The 20,132-nt window shown below is 37.3% G+C and overlaps 1 protein-coding gene across 1 annotated transcript; it reads right to left on the minus strand.

Moving 5' to 3' along the window:
* Positions 1-282: 282 nt before the first annotated feature.
* On the minus strand, positions 283-18,252 carry LOC109675008 (uncharacterized). Its single transcript, XM_074066966.1, has 4 exons — positions 17,970-18,252; positions 17,726-17,911; positions 7,666-7,781; positions 283-7,554 (listed from the first exon to the last, which is right to left on the minus strand). Exons 1-4 carry the CDS (start codon positions 18,250-18,252, stop codon positions 7,180-7,182), a joined length of 960 nt encoding a protein of 319 aa, XP_073923067.1. The 3' UTR covers positions 283-7,179.
* Positions 18,253-20,132: the final 1,880 nt, after the last annotated feature.

Consider the following 20,132-nt stretch of genomic DNA (forward strand, 5'->3'; position numbering starts at 1 on the left):
AACATAATACTATGACAATAACTGTCATAGTGGAAATGTGTTCTAACTTGTATGTGTAAACTAATAACCAGTTTTTTATATCTCTTCATTTACTATGAGGAAAGTAATTATAATTCTGTAACTTGAGCTGACCCAGCATTTGTCAATTGTATACTATTTACAAACATTTCTAATTATAAAATCCGTGGGGCAACAGTAAAAATAACTTCCAGATAAGTGAATGTTTGGGTTAGTTCTCACACTACAGAACTCATGGAAGAATTACAAGAAAAACAACCACAATATGAAGAAATGGCTGGTGATTTAATCAATGGTTCATTAAAATGTATGCAGTACAGCTTGCAAAGATGTGTAACCATTTGCAGTGACAGCAATCAAGTCAGAAATAGAGGCCACAGACAGGAATGAGTAAAAGGAGGTGGAGACAGCAAGAAGAGGAGAAAGGTAATAAAACCCATTTTGTGTGTGTTTGGTAGAACTTCACTTTGAGGTTAAAATTTGGTTGTCTTCATAAACAGTCTTACACAGATTTGAAGCTTACTGAGAGAAGCATCTGGGTAGTCACTCTTTCATTTACTTATTAGTAGTAATAGATAAAGAAGGTCATCCACCTACAGTGTGTGGTGTTTTTTGGGTGTGTTTGTGTGTGTGTGTTCCATAAATCTTCAACAGGCAAGAAAAGTATTTTTTCATTTAAAATAGAATACAAATTAAAAAACACAAAATTTATGACCAATAAAACTGAGTCCTTGGACAATGCCATGTCTTAACACCAAATACATACCAGACACTCTCCACACACATACATGTTATGCAGGGTTGCTCCCTCACTCCTGGAAGAGACCAATTGCCTCTTGACATTGCCATCTTAGATGTATTTACCTGTATGTGTTTAAATTTCTACTAACACATACATGAAATTCTCTGTCATTTACATGAGTCAGTTGTCCCTGGGTTATGAAATAACTGTACACTTAATCAAGCTGTGTGAATGTACACAGAAAAAATGCTCTTTGTTCGGAAATACCTTACACTAGACACTTGTGTCCCACACATATTATTGGTTTATAATAGGGACTTCTCAGTCATTAGTTTCCAAAGCCGATAACAAAGTTGCTCTGGTACATCCTACCTGCCTACTTCACCTGGTTTATCCACCAAGAAGCAAAGTGCACACCTGCTAATTCCTACAGGGAAAAGCAACCATCTCAGACTCTGAGATTTACCATTAGAATGTTTAAATAATTCCTAAAGAGAGTGAGTTCAGTCATGGTTTTGATGACTCATGCTACCTGAAAGCCATCTCAGGGTCAGTTTGAGTGAAGAAAATGTGTTACAATACTGGGAATGTCTTCCAACCCCTTAAGCAAACTTCGTATTGAAAACAAACTGCTGAAAGAAATATAGCCATATGCCTTTTAAATAAGACCTTTAAAAGTAAAAGACACAAACAGCTGCCAAAAGTTCAGGATCCCCCCCACCCCTACTTAACAAAGTCACCTATATTTCACCAGAAATAAAATTTTATTAGTAACATGTCAAATATGTTTTAAAATACAGTTACCTTTCTTCTTCCTCTCAGTTTAAAAAACAATCCAATAAAAACTTTAAACCATGACCCAAATATTTTTAAATGTGAAAAAGACATATTTTAGATTATGTAACAGATACACATTTTCCCAAATAAATGTGTAGAACACCATCTGCTTCATGTTTGAATGCATTCCCACAGAACTGAATTTCTGCTTCTCTTCCTTCATTAATGGTTTAGGACAAATTTATGACACTATATTTCACAATAGCTATACCGAAAATTTATGACCAAAAGAGGGCCTGACAAAAATCACTTGGCATGCTCAAATTAGACAACTTATATGACTCTGTCATTTACACTGAACCTCCATGGCTTACTGAGACCCCCAACAACTGAAGAAAAACAGTCCAAAGCAGGGGTGGGATCTCGCATAGAACAAAGCTCAAAAAAGAGTTCAAGACAAAAAGTGGAAGAACCAACAGGGTGCCATTTTCTAGCTCAGGTTCACTGATATCTTCAGCCCACATAGCTGCTCAGAATTCTGAATTTAATATAAAATGTTTTTGTAAGATTTTCTCAGATTTGTCCAAGCAAGAGATTGTCAAATTCTTGTTAATACTGAACAGTTTCACACTTGCTCTCATGTTACCAAATAAAGCTGCCTTATCTGGGTGTAATAAAGAGGAGAAATTTACCATGCGTCATTTCCTGACTGATAAAAATGCGACATGACTGTATCCATGTTCCTTTTCTGAGTTTGGTGTAGATAAAATGTTTTAACAGAAATACTTTACTATGTATTTTAAGAGTATTGTAATATTTGTGGCAAATTTGGAAAACTGGTTTTATGACATTATAGTATTTACTTTTTGCTTATTTCTTTAAAAAAAATTATGGAAAATAATAATTCTTTAAAAGTATGGGGATAAGGCTTGAATAAGACATTTTCCTTTTCAAGTGACAGAGAATCTTGTGACTCAAAAGTGTAGTCAAAAGCATGTCACCTGGGAGATTTGTAAAGTGAAGACTCTCAGATCCTGTCCTAGACCTACTAAAAGGAATCTGCATTTTAATAAGATTCCTAGTGAATTTATGGTCAAGAAGTTCCAAAAAGTGCTAAAATACAGGAATGTTCTCAATCCACTGAACTATAGACTAAACCTTGAGGAAAGATAGAATTACTTTTAAAGAGGAAAATTTGCTCCAAATATTTAACCAAGTTATAGACATGATCCACTTTTAAAAATTTGACACTTGTCATGTTGCTGATGTATAGTAATGAAGTTTGAGAATAAAGAATATGTAAATTGAATTGACATAGTACACGAATATTCATAAACTGTTAAATTAGTTATGTACAAGTTCCCATCGTTTCCAACATAAAGTGTTCTCTTTAGCAAAACATATGCAAGTATTACATTGAATTCCAGAAACATGAAGATAACCTTAGTTGACAATTATGACTAAGTATAGTCATTTTTAAAGAATTGTGTCCAGCCAACAATGATCATGTCACTGTGGTGAATTCTGGTATGATACACTCTGGAAACTGTTTCTCAAAGGAGTTCAGCCAGGACTTCAAATTGTTGCTTTCCGCCAATTATCAGTGTCAATGTTAGGGGACAAGAATGGAGATGAACAGACAATAACTTCCACTTTTTGGTCTGCAAAGATTGGGGATTCAGCTGTGATTCAGAGTAGAAGCTAATGCGTCAGAAAGAAGATGGCTCTGGTAGCAGGTGTTAAGAAATCCTGAGCTTAACTCAAGCAATTTACCAGCACAAGGCAAATGAAGGAAGGCTGCCTCTCTGACCTTGCACACACCTTATACAACCTTCAGGCTATGGTTTACCAGTTCTGTTTCTCCACTAAAAGTTTCCATGACGTTATCATTAACCTGATTTGCCATGTAAAAGAACATGAAGCTAGAGCAGTGAAGAAAGGAGAACTTGGCTTATATGTATATTTGTCTCCCTACCACCCACACAGGGATGTCCCAGATGTGAGCTAAGGCTCATACTTTCCCTGTGTGATAATGACTTTCTATCACACTTGCACATATAAAGCATACTGCAAAGCATAATGTATGCACTCCTTCCATTCTCTGCTCTGGGTCAGTAGACCTTCCCCCTCCCTGTGCATCTCCTCACCTACAGACACTTTGGAGACAAATGTTTAATAACCATTCTAGCTTGGGAAAGAGAAATGCAGGTGCTGCTTCTAATAAAGAGCTCTTACTTTTTATGATATAACCAAATTATCCCTATTCTTCTCCTCTCAGTAAACTGGCGTAGCATTTGGCTTATAATAGTTACTCAATAAATGGTGGTAAGGTGCAATTACTTTCAAGTCCTCTTGCACTGAATTTGCTAAATCTTGGGATGTACACTGAAAATAGATAATGCATTGAGATCATACATTTGAGCTTATCCATTTACACATACTCAACATTTAGTATTTCCCCAGCTTCATTATTTTCTATTTTTCCTTTCCTCATCCACCCAGAGATTTCAGTTTTAGGAGCATTTTGCAATAATACCACATTTCAAATAGTGTCTGTGCCAGATACATCATTTGTGAGTGAAAGAAAGTATCAACACATTGCAGATAGCAGGTATTTTGTTATACAGTGGACACTGGGGAAAAATTGAATGCAGCAAGCAACCACCACCCACCCCATGAAGTAAAAAGTTAGGCCTCCTCCTTATGTTTCAGCATGCCTGTTTTCCTTTTCCCTTCATTTTTCTTCTTCTCCCTTTTTCACATTCATCTCTACTAGGCAAAGGGACTGGCTGGGCATCCACAAGAGTGATCAACATTTCCCCAAGGCACTCAGATTTCCCATCTCAGCTTTCTTTATCCTAAGACTGTCACCAGAGAAAAGACATCAGGTCCAAAACAATTGTAACAGATTTTTGCTTCTCCCACAATGGAACAGAGCAAACCTATATAGGGTCTCTCTATGTATCAGCTCGTAATGATAAAAATCACAGTAATCTAGAGGTTCACTCAGACAAATTTACAGAGTTTAAATACAATGGGTTGTTTTGGAGACAGAATCTTGCTTTGTAGCCCAGGCTGGCCTCAAATTTGAAATCCTCCTGCCTCAACCTCGCAAAGGCTGGGGTTACTGATATGCACCACCACACCCAGCTGTAAATACATTAAAAAAAAAAATGAAGGTAACATTAGTCAACTCCTTATCTATGCGTTGTTTATTGGAAAAAAATTAAATGCCCTAAAACTTATTTTAAAATAACCTGTTTTAAAATGAACACATTCTTTAAAAAAAAAAGCATGTTCATAAGTACCACTGGTTTCTAAGACAGTTCTTTTTCTCCATATGAGTGTGTAAGTCAGTGAGCTCAGTTAATGTCACCAAATAAAACAGATTTTTACATCTGTTACTGGTTCTTTGCCTAAGAATTTTGTCGTTTAAGGTTTCTGACATACAATAAATATTACAATTTCACAGCGTCTTGATAATTTTTCTCTCTCTTCCATTTCTATTCCAAAGTGTGAATATTCCCATTCTCAATCAATTTCAATATGTGGCCTTTTTTATAAGTTGCAATTATTAGCACTGGTGTCTTTTTCTTAGAAACACTATCCTAAACCAAGCCAAAGTTTCATTTCAGTAAAAAGTATTAGAGAACTAATTCTATTTTTAAAGTTATATGATAGCATCATTTTCCTATCAAATTTGGAGTTTTAGAGTATCCCCATTTTTAAATAAATCTATATTTTGAAAGAAATATTCTGAGAAATAAGGTCTCTTATAAGTAATGAAATAAAAATTTTAAACTTGGTGTCAAATTTTGCCCTTAAATTAATTTTTAAATATTTATATCTGAATTTCAAAGCTATCTTGCCATTGATACTAAATTGTCTTTAAATTTTTACTTCAATTATAATTTTTCAGTTTCTTCTAAAGCATTTTTCCTAATTTGGATTGGGCAATTAAATACAAGCCTGGCATTTTTATTAATTATATGTATATGTGGTCTTCAACAATGCAGGCTAGTTAGGGCACCAATATCCTCTATACCAAATGTGTCTGTGTTAATCATCTTGGTGATTCATTAGAAGGAACAAGTATTGAGTCAAAACAAAAACCAAAATTCTCTTGAATGGAAGGCCATTACAAGTCAGTTTTCAACTTGAGATGATACTTTGTTGAAAGTCACCATATTTAAATTGCAAGGCATATGATTACCAAAAGCTGGTAATATCTTCATTTAAAGTAGCGTCCTTGATTATAATTATTATGTACAAAATACTCTGAAAGCACATTAGCACGCAAATCATTTTGAAACCCTTTAACAATACTCTTGTGTATCCTGTGCAATTCTTGTTTTAGATTCTTATCTTCACTATCATAGTCTTCCTAACACTCATCTTTGAGTCTTTGGTATTTCCTTAAATACACCTTTGGCACCTAGTTTTTCCAATCTGTTTCATCAATTAATGACAATTCTTTCAATGATGTGCTCATAGAACAAAGGCTCCAGACACTGAAGTCAGACATCTCACTCAAACCTCAAAGAACATTCTGAGTCACTTCAAACAATTTCATGCATCCATCCAACTTGTTAAATAATTATCTTTCAAATTGTAAAATAGAGGGACTTATCTGAGCTTCACCACCAAAGGCATTCTGAAACATTTTGTCAAACAGCAAATGATCAACTATTATACAAAAAAATCAGTGCAAAGTTTCATCCAGGCAGCCTTAAATGCACTCCTAGCCAGATGAAGAAATAACTTTATGTAGAATTTCTGCTGTTCTCACCAACTTTTGCAGATAAGGTTTTTAAAAATTATCAACCCCTTAAAAACATAGTTTAACAGCCTGCTCTTTTCCTGAGCTTCACAGCCTATAAAAAAAAACACCATAAATGAAATTTAAACTCATACTTAAAGACCCAACACAAGGTTTAACCAATCCCTAGAACTGAAAGATAAACACATGTGCAATACTATTTCTTTAAATTTCATTTTTAAAGAGAAAAGTCTCCCCCACCACCCGCCAAAAAAAAAAAAAAAGCCTAGAAAAGAATAAAATGGATCAGTTTGGAATAATCTGGTTGTTACATTCAGCAAGTAAATTGCAGTCTATGCTTGCTCCTTCTTGGACAGCCACTAATGATAAAAGGAGAGCAGCATCAAACAATTTTTTGGCACAATGCTTGACAAGCCAAAGCACTTCAGAAAGAATTAACTCTTCCTCTTATCATTTATAGAAAATTAGATTCATTCCAGGCTTAATCCTCAAGGACACAACACTATCAGTTTAATCTGTTACCTTTTGTTACTTTGCAATAAGAGTGGCAGAATTTGGAAATGGGGGCTTTAAGGTTGTCATCTAACAGCTTACTATAGGTCTTTTCCTGCACGTCATCTCTTTAAAAGAAAATTTTGATTCTAACACACTAATTCACTGATTTATGATAAGTGGACATATTTTCAATTCAATTTGATGGCACTAGGGGCTGGTGAGTCATAACCATGGTTCTCTCCAATCAATTTAGCATGCAGCTCATCTTTGATATCAAGTGCACTGGTAATTAGTGCCTTATGTTAACATCTTCACTATAACAGGTCAGGCATTTAGAAACAAAGTATCAATGAACTGAACAGTTACTTTAATTCATTTTATAAATAAGCAACTGAGAATTTTGCTCCAAGTGGCTGCTAGTGTAGCCCATTCCATAGATAGCATTCTCCGAAGCGTAAGGCACAATATGATACGAATGCAGCTCTTCGTAATAGAGAGACTGGGAACAGCATTCCTGTACCATAAACTTCAGCCGTTTTCTTGTATCAGAATAAGCAGTCTTATAACAGGGAGCATCTTTAAAGTATTCATAGCTCTCTTTCTCCGTCTCTAGGTGTATCTTCCTCAGCAAGTTGTTAATTAACACGGACCTTCTTAAGTAGATTTCGGGGTCTTCTAGAAACCTGAGCTTCTCCAGGGAAAGTTTGAGAATGCAAGTCCTGTCCTCAGGTAATATCAGGTGCTAGAAAGCAAACACAATCATTTATTCTGCACGTAGAACAGTGAAAATTACAGCTCTTTACTACTGAGGACATTCAGAAGCTTTTAAAAAATACAATAAGTAAATTCTTACTTTTGGAAAATACCCATGGTAATCTTGATGTAAATCTTCTTCTTCTGCATATTTTCTCTTAAAGTAGGCTACTTTCGACGTTGTTAATGAATATGTTAATACTTTTGTTGGATAAGCTAAACAAATAAAAGAATTGGAGAAAGGTCAGATGTTACTGTGGCAAAAAGTATTTTATAATATAAATTCTATTTGTAAAAAAAGGAATTTGGGGACCCCAGAAATTGCCATTCTTTCATCACTGAATACGGTGATGCAGTCATTGGCAACTGTCCTATGATTGAAAAGACCATGGGCAGAAAAATGCCACATTCAGACCCAAAATAGATGGTCTAGATCAGAGACTTATTTTTATTTCCTTATACAGCCCATCAGAAATCAAATACCAATAATCTGCTTAATTTTGTGCTTTTTAATGTCAAAACACCCAAATTTGAAATTGATACACAAAATGTAATGGGAAGAGATAAGTGAATTTTCATCATTCTTTTACTTAAACTTGCCTAATACACAGAGGGAATTTAATAATACTGAGTTAATCAAATCACCATAATGGTTGATGACCCGAGTACACTTAAAGGAAATAACTGTGATGGTGTAACAGTATAACCATCATCCTGACACATGGCTTAATGGAGGTCAGTGATAAGTAAATGAGGAGACTTGGGACTTGACTGGTATTATCTGAAAGTGAAAACCATTTTCTTCTTCTTTACAATACTATTGCTACTATCCTGAGGTCTTATAACAGGGAACTTCTTTAAAGTATTCGTAGCTCTCTTTCTCCATCTATAGATGTAGCTTCCAAAGTGTTAAGTTGTTAATTGACTTGTTTAAGGAAGAACAGTTTAAAAGAGTTCCAGAAATCATTTGGTTTTAAGGAAGTTCCTAGGATGTACTCTAGGTGGCGTTCATATCATAGAAAGGAAGCCGCCTCACCCTTCTAAAGACAAACTTCCAATTCAAAATAATGAATGAATTTAGAAAGCAAATATTGAGTGGAGTTCAGTAATCATTCAACCTCAGGGGGCCAGGCCAGAAAGAAAGCTCATATTTAAACAATTTGTATTACTTTTATTTCATACACTCAAATATTTCTGGGTTGGAACCATTCAATTCACAAAATAATGAGTAGTTTATTATGTGTTGTTTAAATAAAACTTATGGTAAGACATCTGATGCTTTTCCTCTAAAAATCTTAAATTTTTTAAACCTTAAATATTAAATATTTTTTTTTCTCAAGAAGCTAGCTGTTTTAGTTTTTCCTCTAACTTGGCGGCATTTGTATAAATCTATATAAAGCTACAAGAATAGCTTTTTATAGCTGGATGGTTTCCTGACTAACCCAGGAAAGCTAAAAGTCACTCCTTAACTATTCCAAATCCTCACTGGTATCACTGCACTGTGGATTATAAACCCAAGCGAGTCTTAAAGTGGATATGTTTTGTTAAAGGAATCAAACCTAAAAACAAAGACTGATTTGTAATGATAATTTACAATCGAAGCAAAGATAGCAATTGCTGTTATATGTACACAATCCCTGAATTTAATAAGCAAAACTCAGATTACTTGGATTTTTCACTGACTTCAAACAGTTAAGAAAAAGAGAACAAAATTGGTTATTTGAAAAACAAAGCATTAGTAAGCCAAGTTTTCTCAGGACTGTTTTTTTAGCAAACTGCATTTTGTAAGAAATACTTTTAAAGGGTTTAATCGAATAATTAGGTGACAACACTTTGCTTATCTTTTGTGATAATTCTTTCTACTTCTTTTTAAATGGTTTCATTGGTGTAATGTTGTTCTCAAATGCTAGTGAGCATCCCAATCACCTGTTGCACTCATTAAAATAAGTTGCTAGGCCCCAGCCCTGCAATTTCGGTCAGTCTGCAGTGGAAAATCCACATTTTAAACACATTTCCAGATAATGCCCATGTTGCTGGTCTGAGAATCGCATTTTGAGAACCTGTATGTTAGAGCATCAGGCAAGTGTACTTGTCCTGGCAAAAAAGCCAAGTTGAAATCCATCAATCTATTGATTGTCTTAAGGTCAGAATGCCAAGCAATTGGCTTGATTGATTTTTGTTGTTATTGTTATTGCTTCCTATACTGGCTTAGATGCCTTAGTGTCATGAACAAAGCCAGAGCACATTTTAACTAAACAATAAAGAATGAAGTCACTTTTCAACAGGAATTCCTGGATTCACATTAAGAAGCATCAAAGGCTGTTATTAGAATTGTAGCTGGACAGGTCATTAATTTCTTTTCTTTCTTTTTTTTTTTTAGTAAGATCCAGTGAACTATTCTTGTGAAGGGAAGACTTGGAAATGAGAAGAGTAAATTTATCATAAGCATAGATAGATAGATATAGAGATATAGATATACCTTTTTAAATGCTCATTTTATCTTCCTAAGTAATGAATGTTTATAGCATTTATAACCAATTATAAAGCTTTTAATGAAAGATACAAGAGACGGCAGATTGAAGCTTGGAGAACCAAATGTCAAGTAGACTTATTGTTCTGTCGCCCAAGTGAACCCCCACAGGAGATATTTTATTTAACAGATCAAGGCAAATATTCCAAAGTTCATAAAGATCCTGTCTGGCTATGTTCAAGCACTTACCCTAAGATACAGAATCAGACCCTGAAAATATAGAGCAAATTCTCGGAAGGTCTAGATTTGAGACTCAGCTTCTCCATGGGCAACACACTTAGTAACTTAGTTTATTGCTCTTTAAAAAACACCCCCATGGGTTGTTGTAATGCTGAAAAGCTTTCACAGCTGGTATCAGTTTGGCAATTACCTCCTCGCCGGCTGTTTAGCTATTTTCAATGTTTTCCACATTAAATTTTGGAGGATGGTTTTAGCCACTTTTAGGCTAAAATATATATCAAACATAAGCTCCTACATCTGTTTTCTTGCTGGATTTGAACTCAAAAATTCAGAGCTGGAAACTATTTATTGATCATCTGGTTCAGCCTCCTCCGTGCATGGTTGAGGAAACTGGCTCAGAAGAGTCCTAGGACTTACAGTCTGGGGTGTGGCTAAGAGTTGGAGTTTTGAAGTAGGTGGAAGCAGCTCTTTGAACTCAGCTCTACCTCTTCTTAGTCATGAGCCCTTAAGAAAATTGTATAAACTCTCCACAAATCTCATTTGGAAAGTGGGGATAGAAATATACTGGCTCATAAGATCACTGAAATAATTCATGGAAAGTAGCACCACTGAAATAATTCATGGAAAGTAGCACCATTCCTAGCATATACTAAGCACTCAATCAAATCAGTCCTTATAAGCACCAACAGGCACAGATCAATCCACAGAAGCAAACACCAGCCTGGCCTACCTTTGACCTAAAGCTCTTTCGATCACTTTGCCTCCCAGAGACACTAGATTGTAATTAGACAATTGAAAGACTACAAGAAGACATTTTTTAATGGCCAAAAACATAGTACAAAATTCCATAAGCGCTCCAAGAAAATATTTCTGGTTTATGGCCATTGATCATACAAGAAGGAAATGTAAATCGTTTTTGAGACATCCATACAATTATCTGGATAATTAATTAAAGTTAATTGGAATATACAAAGAAGTTCACTTGTTGTGATCTAGTTAGCATGTATAAATATGCTTATCATGTTTCTATAACTAAAAAAATCAATCCCAACCTGTGACACAAATAAAGCTGATAAAATAGACAAGAAAGGGTAAAACGACTTTGTCTTTACAGTCAGTGTTCTGAGCTCTGAGAACAGTATATAAATTATACAACTGAATTAGGCTGAGCCTAAATTTGTCTCTGAAGGTGAAATGGCTAAAGCTGGCTTGAATGTTAAAATTGTTTTAATACTATAACCTCTGGGCACACAAAATATCTGTGCCAGACTCAGTGCATTTCACAATATAAAACTCCAACAAATTAAAAATTACAGATCAGAGTGCCTACCCGTCATTAGTGTTCTAGCAGTATGATTTATACATATTTCTTCAAATAAATGTTTAAAATGTAATTACAAATGATTGCTTAAATGCTCCTCCTTATTGCTCTGTTTCTGCCTCCAGACAACTGAAATCCTGTTATTGAAATCAAGAGATTTCATTTGGTACACGGTCCAGGGACAGTACATTAAGGAAATATCATCACCAAATTAATTTATAAACACTTTGAGAGAACAGACAACAGTAAAAGAACAACCCCTCTCATACTAACCCATTCTTAGTCAAAGAAAAATCTCAAGAGAAGGTGAAGTAGTGATGTATTTAACATGTCTTAATTTTAGTAGAGTTTTCATTTTCTCCCCAGCATTTCAGTCAACACATTGCAAAGCCCAAGTTAATTCTATCCAATTAAATGTGTGCATCTTAGCTACAGACAGACAAGGTGGAGGCTGGTCAATGGAGGGAGGAGGAGGGTAGATTATGTCTCAGATCAGTAACTGACTTATGTTGTAGACAAAGCATTATCTCAGATTTACAGTCTCTTATTGATTTCTCCTTGGTGTTGGCCTGGTATAAGCCTTTAAAAATATAAGTGTCCCTATCTATCTAAATAATGCCTTCCTGGTGGGAAAACTATCAGACATCTTCCAGAGGGCTGTGACCACTTTTGTTTATCAGGAGTTATCTCATCTGTCACTGTTAGCACATTCTGCAGTCTTGCTTCATGGTTTAAAATGTTTTAGCAAAAATTTCTAGTGCTGTCCCACAGTACTAGTTCAAATACCAGCTCTATGATTTGTTTGCTTAGTGTCTTTGGGCAAGATACTTCACTTCAAAGAACCTGAGTTTTCTCATCTATTAAATGGAGAAACAACATCAAACTCATCGAGTCGCATGTCAAATAGATAGATGACATTTAAAAACCCTTCAGTGCCTATCACATATGCCCATGTTTCTGTTCAGTAAATGGTGCGTGTCATTATTGCAGTGACCTCATTTTTTAAATCGTAAATACATATCCTACTTAGCAGCATTATGTTATATATATAGGACGTTTGTCCTCCCTTTAGTGTTAAGCCCAGATTGCATAAAACATTCCTAATTGTATCCATGAAGATAGACTGGTAAAATTTCACAGCTGTAACGCTCTGCCTTCTGCAGACCTTTTGCTTTGTTTTCATTTTTTTTAAGTTTTATTTTGTTGTTTTTACATTTACTTACATGTGTATACATTATACAGTGCTCCCTCAGCTACCTTTCCCTCATAAGCCCTTGCCCAGCATCTTTCTGTATAATTATGTTGTATGGAGCAGAGCCCATTGCCAATTTTTATCTCTGAATCAATGGAGCAATCTGTTTCTTCAAATTTGTCATCTAATCCAAGCACAATATTGACTTTATTGGCAATTTAGAATTACCAACAAGTTGAGATGCTGGAAGACTTCCTTCAGGACTTTCAGAGATACAGACAGCAATGACTATGAAGATACTAGCAGTGTTGTCTGGTATGAGATTCCATGCCCCTTGGTAAAGCCACAAGCATGGGCATGGACTATTAAACAGAACATCAGCAGTTCCACAAGCCCATCTTATTCCACTGGCAGTGGTCTCTGAACCAAAGAGAACACCATTAAATGAGATATGACCAGCCAGCTAATAATGAAGTTACCTTAGATGCTGCATCAAAGCCAACTTTCCAAAAATTTAGCCCTACTAATTACAGACCAAGGGCAGTAAGCATCTTGGGTAGATTCTGCTATTTAATGCCCTCCAAAAGTGCACTCCTTGTTTGGGGTGGAGCTGATACTCACTTTATCTATACAATTCAATTTAGAAAGTGGTAATGAATCAGAAAGAAAATTGGCCAGTCAAACACATTGCTGGATATGTCTTCCAAGAAATATCTTGCCAATAATATTTAGATACTGTAAACTTCCTTAGGTACCCAAGGTGGGTGCTCAGTCAGGAGAGCTTTATTCACTAACCTATGGATGACAGTGGCTTTTTGGAAAGTGCCTAATCTATATCAGTCAAGTCATCTTTCACTGGGAGAGGAAAAGCCTGCTCATGCAAGGCAAGCACTCTACACTGAGCTACATCCTCAGCCCTAATCTTGCATTTTGTTATCAACATCGCCACCTTATGTTTGGGGGTATCAACAAAAACATCTATCCAGGTCAACATTGCTCCTGGTAGCCAAGAAGGATTGCAGAAAAACACAAGCTGGAACTAACCATTAAATTCACTCATTAAGAATATACGAGATTTTGCTTTGGAATTGTTCGAGTGTCTGGCCTCACTCAAGCTGGCTGATTTGTATTTCCACCTGGGAGTGAGTGAAATAATCTTCATTCACAGGGAGTCTATCTTCTAAAGAGATACAGGTTAAATTGTGTTGTTGGATTGCTCAGACAATCTACTAAAGTCAATAGATGATTTTATCCTCCACATTACATGTGGAGAAAGCAAGCCATAAACTGATAAAGCAAACAGCACCCGGGGAAAGAATTGAATCCCCAAGCCCCCAAATCCTAAATTCTCTGTGCAAAATCTCCAGCTTTTCTTGATGTCTTACCCAGGGTCCCTTTTGATAAGCACTTAAAATCCATCAGATAGTCTGATACATCCTTGCAGAGTTCCCAGCTTCACACTTATCCCTCCTCTCCATCTAGGGAACACTGTTATTTAGAAGACTCTTGTATCTCTACTATTAAGAAGACCTTGGCTCACTTTACCTTGTATAATTTATAAGAACGAGTCTTTTGTTTTCTAAATATAAAAGTGTATTAAAATACTAGACACAACTAGTTACTTAGTGCTTTTCATTAATATCTTCCTACTACCCCACTGAGAATTACTGTAGTAAGCAGGACAGTTCTATATTGGTCCATTTCTATGACTTTAATTAGAGAAAAAAGAAAACAACTAAAAATTATTGTGTTAGACTAAAATGGGAAAATAGTAATGTATTGGCAACTTATTTTCTTTAAAAAAAAAATAAAGAGAATGGACAAGGATTGGCTCTTTCCCAAAGTCTCCTGAAGTAGACTTTTCTTTCTTAACTTTAGTGCCGAGTAATTTTGGTCAATTTATTCCTTCCTCTGTTTCTGACAGAGCGATTTTATTTTAGCTTTTTTTCTGGGTTTCTGAAGCTGGTATTGCTTTGACAAACACAATCTGAGCTGATTATTCTTTGGCTTTAAAGTATTGTTGGAATGTCAGTGTTTTGACTGCTAAAACCAACTGACATGAGTCAACAGTAGAGAACTCAGGTGTAGAGGCAAGGGTTTCATTCTTTTATTAAAATTTCAAACATTTCAATGTGCTTAAGGCATCTTGTAAATCCTATGAAAGTTCCTCAAAATAAAATTGAACATGAATATTCATACATATCTAAGAGCTTCCAAATACAATAAGCATAAGAAGAAAGAAGGCTGAAATTAGACCTGGTTTCATTTTTAACCTGCTGGATCTCAGTTAATCTAAGCTTTATATTCCTAAGTACATGTCACTTCATAAGCCATAACATCTATAGCCAGCATTTGCACTGACGAGGGTAACTAGATCCTTAAATGATAAAAATTTCCACAAAAACTATCCATTTTTTATTCATGGGTAGAGTCACTCTAATTGTGGATCCACCAGTGTCTCTAAGAGTAGATTTTTATATTACAATATAATTTGATTTATTTTTTATTTATTTATAATTAAATACTATGAGAACATTTTCTGATGAATAGCTTTTTAAGCACGTCTCTTCATCAAGAGTGCAGAGTATCTTCTGCATATTACTCATTCATGATAGAATCAAAATTACTTAAGAACTCTTTCATTTGACTTGTTTGATTGCAGCAGTAGTCTCAATGAAAGACCAGACTAGCTCACCTAAATTAAAGGACACTGAACAATTTTTAAACTTCTCTTCACATTACATAAGAGATGATGTATATGAATTACTAATGCACAAGACTAATGCATATACATAAATGAAAAATTGTGGCTTCTTTACTAAAACTTTCCTAAGATTGATGGCATGAATAGAAGAACTCTACACACTTCTCATAGCAGGAAGACAGTAAATCTCATTGGTCTTGGATTTGTTTCTCCCCATAAAATATGGTAACTATGACAGAAGGAATTAGGGTGGGCATTACTAAGGCTACTGAACCCAATAAGTCTTGATGGTTCAAATGGTTATCTTTAATGCTTAGAATTATTAAACTACAGATATTTTAATAAGTGACTCCAGAGATAGTGGGCTATAGATTCATAAATCTATACCCCAAGACCAGAGTAAATTTTCAAGTAGGTTTCTGTATAGAAAAACTTCAACTCCTTATTTTTATACAGGGAGGCAAGGAATGGGGAGAAATGTAGCATGGTATATTTTTATGAACTTGATAGTAGTTTGCTAGACTACCTCCAGGAACACATGGATAGCTCAGCACACATGAATGTTACACAGTGCTAGAGAGCTGAATGTTCATTTAAAGACCATATTCACTCTTAAAAATTGAGTGCAAAGTGCTTAATGCTGATAGGTATCTATCATCATGATCTTAATGCAAATTAAATTGAAAATATCACCACAACCTCTTTTTGCAACTTGGAGAGTTCATTTCTTTCATCCAGACGGGCGCCAGTGTGCTCAGAAGGCTTCACTTGACATATTCCCAGAGCCAGGCTACCTAATGTGGCCTACCCTATTCACATGAGTCTGAGAGGAGAATCTGCCAGCCCACAAATGTCGTTTATACCGAAAACCTCTATTGACTTCTACCCAGCAACCATTTATATAAACAACTCCGTCTATTGATCTGAGAAGTTATGGTAATGCTGCATTAGCATTTATTTCTCTGGATACATAGTTAGACAGTAATTTCTTTTAAGCTAGTGATTACCTGGTAATGCTGACTCAATCTAAAAAGTGTATTTCTAGGGCAGCTTCAGAAAATCTGATGAGAGTTCCCCTTTGCACAGCGAGCATTTCTCACAGCCTCAGGCTCATGAATGGTTACCTGAGATCTTGAAACAAGGAGACAGACACAAATAACATCGGACAAGTCAGAACTGAATTCACATGAACTGGTTATCAGGTCAGGAGAAAGCATGCAATCAGAGGACACTACGATGTTTGAGTGAGGTCAAACCTCAAACATGCACGGTCACTTTAGTGTTCTCCAGACTTAAGTTTAAACATGAGGAATCTTAACTATCCTAAGAAATGTGGAAATAACCAGACAATTGATCTCACCAGTTGATTTACGTGAGTGATTATTTTTGGAAGATTATCAGTAGGTTGATCTTTAAAAAAAAATCAGAGTCGGATATCCTTCATTTGTTTCTAAATGCCAGATTTTGTATAATTTCAGGAAGTATTCCCTCTAAAGTAACAAAGCAGCAGTTAACTCAAAACAGAGTCAGTTGGTCTTTTTCTGGAATACATACTCTTTCTCACAAGATTTGAAATAGCCAAATGCCCCTTTGTCTTTAAGGACAGTTTGTCTCTAAAGGGCCATGTTTAACTGCACGGTTTCTACATGGATGTATGCTTACAGATCTCATCATCTTCTATATTTAGAGAGATGAGCTTTCCAAAGGAAGATAGGCAGCCAATAAGGAGGATCCCATCAAAAGAGAGGTGAGTTACTATGGTTACTTTTCAGAAGGTTGAGAGGCAGTGAACCGCTGGCCAAATGGACCCTTTCCAGAGGAAGAACTAAAAAGAACGTTGCTGTCCATACGTGTTGATTCAATTTAGTTGAGACTACACTATGTCATTTTAGCCTTAACCACAGCCTTCTTAAGGGCGCTTAGAGCTTTTAGCTCTCCCAGCCGTACATAGGCAGTGAAGGCAAAGGAAAAACAAGGATTGAAAACTTCTGACCACTAACCTAACAGTGATAGCAGGGAGATCCTCAAGAACCAATACCATGATTTAATAATAATAATAAAAGCAGGTTTTGGGGGACCAGCAGCTGGCCACTTTCCAACGGCTGGAGGCGGGGTGGGATCCTGGAACACGTCCCCATAACCTCCCCCTCAATGACCCGAGTCTTTTCTGAACCTCAAAGGGAGGCACCTCGCAGGACGGTTCCTGATAGACCCTGCGAACTGGTCCACTCACCAGGAGACAGCGCATGCACCTGTTTGGGCACGGCGCGGGGTCCACAGCTCCCTTCTACTTTTGCGGCGATGTCACTCTTCAGACGGGAGCTGACAGCGACAGCAGTGGCGGCGACAGCGGCGACAACTGTAGCTCGGCGGGCAGCCTGGCTCCTGCAGGTCCGTCCCTCCGGTCTCTGAAGCGCCTCTCACTCCGGTTTCAGAACGCGAGACGGGCGCGCGGCTCTTCTCGGCTCGCATTGGACCAGAGGGAGCAGATGTTACCCGGTTGCTAGGAGCGTTGCTAGGAAGCGATGACGCCCCTCCGCAGCTCGGGAGCAACTTTCCTGCAGGTCGCGTGCGCCGGCGGGGGCTGCTGGGAGCACGGTTAAGAGCAGAACAAGGAGGGGCCGCGAACAAAGAACCCCAAACAGAGGTGTCCCGGCTGCGGTTGCCCCAAATTGGGCCCAGGACAGTGGGCTGGGTGGGGAGCCAGGAGACCGGTGAGAGCGCGGGGACCTGGGTTAGTGGTGGGAGCCTCAAGTCCATGGAAACGGTCGCTCTCGGTAGGCACTAGGTGGCTGTCCCCCATGGAGGTTGGGTTTGGGGACTGTAAGGGAGCAGTACTTTTTGGAAGCTGAGGAAGCAGCAGGATTTGTTCAGTGCTGTTTAGACGTGGCTACTTCCTCTGGGATGCTGTTCACCTTGCAGGGAGACCTTGGGAAGGGGAGAGAGCCAGAGAGGCACTTGTGTGTGACCTGCGCTGGGCAGAGGATGAACTGGATAGGATCTTTTGCCTGCTGGCACTCAACTTTCCCACTTTGTTCGTGTTTGTATCTGCAGATTTGAGCGGTTGATAGATTGTGAAGAGGAAAATACTAATCCATGAATATCAGCTCAAAATCTAACTCCTTTTGGCGCTGTGGCTGCCTACTGACACGGTGCCAAAGATTTCAGAAAAAAGAAAAATGTTCCCATGGTTTAAAATACTTCCTTCACACAGTTAGAAAGACTTCATTTTGATCCAAGAGCTAAATAAAACCTGAGGCTAATATGAAAATTTTTTAAATAAAAATTATACAGAAGAAAAAGTACTTTTCACAAAGGAAACTGAAGAAGGTATGCACGTTTCCATCATTCACACTTGAGTATAAATTTTCTCAAAGGCTTGCATTCTCTTTTATCTTACTAGAGCTTTGTTTTTATTTATTCTTTTAACCACTGCTTCTGCTTGCTTTTAAATAGTGTTGTTTTATTGGGGGAAGTTGATGATTAGAAGATCAAAGTGGGCAATTTGGGTAGCCAGTGAGCAAATTCAAGAAGGGAAGGTAAGACAGCTAGTAGAAAAATTTTGCCCAAATCCTCCCTCAGAAGAAGAATTTCTCTGAAGGAAGCACAACCTCTTCCCTGGTTCCCAGTAGAATCATGCCAGAGCCCAAAAAGCAAGACAGCACCACAGGAATCAATTAAAAGGAAGTTGTCTTTGGAGCCAGGGCAGAGCTGCCATGAAGTGCTGGTTCCTGTGGTGTCAGGCATTCTGTGAGGGGACTACACAAAATGGCCCTACAACTCTCTGAGGTACCTATTTCATGCCTGTGACAAAACTTAGAGCTAAAATTTTGTTAGTCCCAAGGCTTCAAAAGCTGATAACCTAAAATCAAACTGTCTGAGGAAGTAATAACAAGCCTATCCAGGTTAAAGATCTGACGATAGTTTCAGCAGTCAGGACTGAAAGGCTTTGCAGGTGGGTACACATCAAATCCAGGAGATGGGCACAGCCAGCATTACACCATGTACGGGTGCTCCTTTCTTGTTCACGGCAAAGGACAAAAGGAGCTGCCATCTCAGAGCTTGGCCTTCTTGTCATGGTCCAGTCACACCAGACTCTTTTCAGCTTCCTTGAATGGGGAAAGTTCTTGCTTGTCTCAGGTATTTTGAACATGCTGTTTCTTCTTTTAATGTGCCTCCCTTTCACCTGGCTTACTCCTACTCAGCCTTCAAGTCGCAGCTTAAATACCACTTCCTTATTGCGGCTTCCCCCGACAACCTCCCACCGACTACATTATCCCTAATTACAGTCCCAAGTCACACTACCGATCCCACTTCACGATATTCATCATGCCAGATTGTAAGCTGCTTCCACCTGGTTAACAGCGTGCTCCCAGTGTGTAGCACTGATCTATCACACATCTATCCACTTGGCATGGATGCATGCACCCTGTATCCTGGCTCGAGGCCCCTGTTTATCCTTTTACTGGGTGCCTGTCAATTAGTGAACTCAAACAAACTATGAAGGCAGTCACTAGGTGCTGTCTTTTTAGTTGTTCAAGCAGAAGGAGGAAGGGAAGGAAGACTATTTATACAGAAAATAGTTTTCTGTCCTTAATAAAACATTGTATTTATATAACAACTCCTTTTCCTTCTCAAAG

The sequence above is a fragment of the Castor canadensis genome, chromosome 3 (assembly GCF_047511655.1).
Source record: "Castor canadensis chromosome 3, mCasCan1.hap1v2, whole genome shotgun sequence".
NCBI classification, from domain to species: Eukaryota; Metazoa; Chordata; class Mammalia; order Rodentia; family Castoridae; genus Castor; species Castor canadensis.

Excerpts from the sequence above, each read along its gene's own strand:
- LOC109675008 (XM_074066966.1), bottom strand. The coding sequence starts at position 18,252 with ATGGACTTGAGGCTCCCACCACTAACCCAGGTCCCCGCGCTCTCACCG. Across the intron at positions 17,912-17,969 it reads GGTAACATCTGCTCCCTCTG|AGGCGCTTCAGAGACCGGAG; the intron begins GTCCAATGCGAG and ends AACCGGAGTGAG. Across the intron at positions 7,555-7,665 it reads ACCATGGGTATTTTCCAAAA|CACCTGATATTACCTGAGGA; the intron begins GTAAGAATTTAC and ends TTTGCTTTCTAG.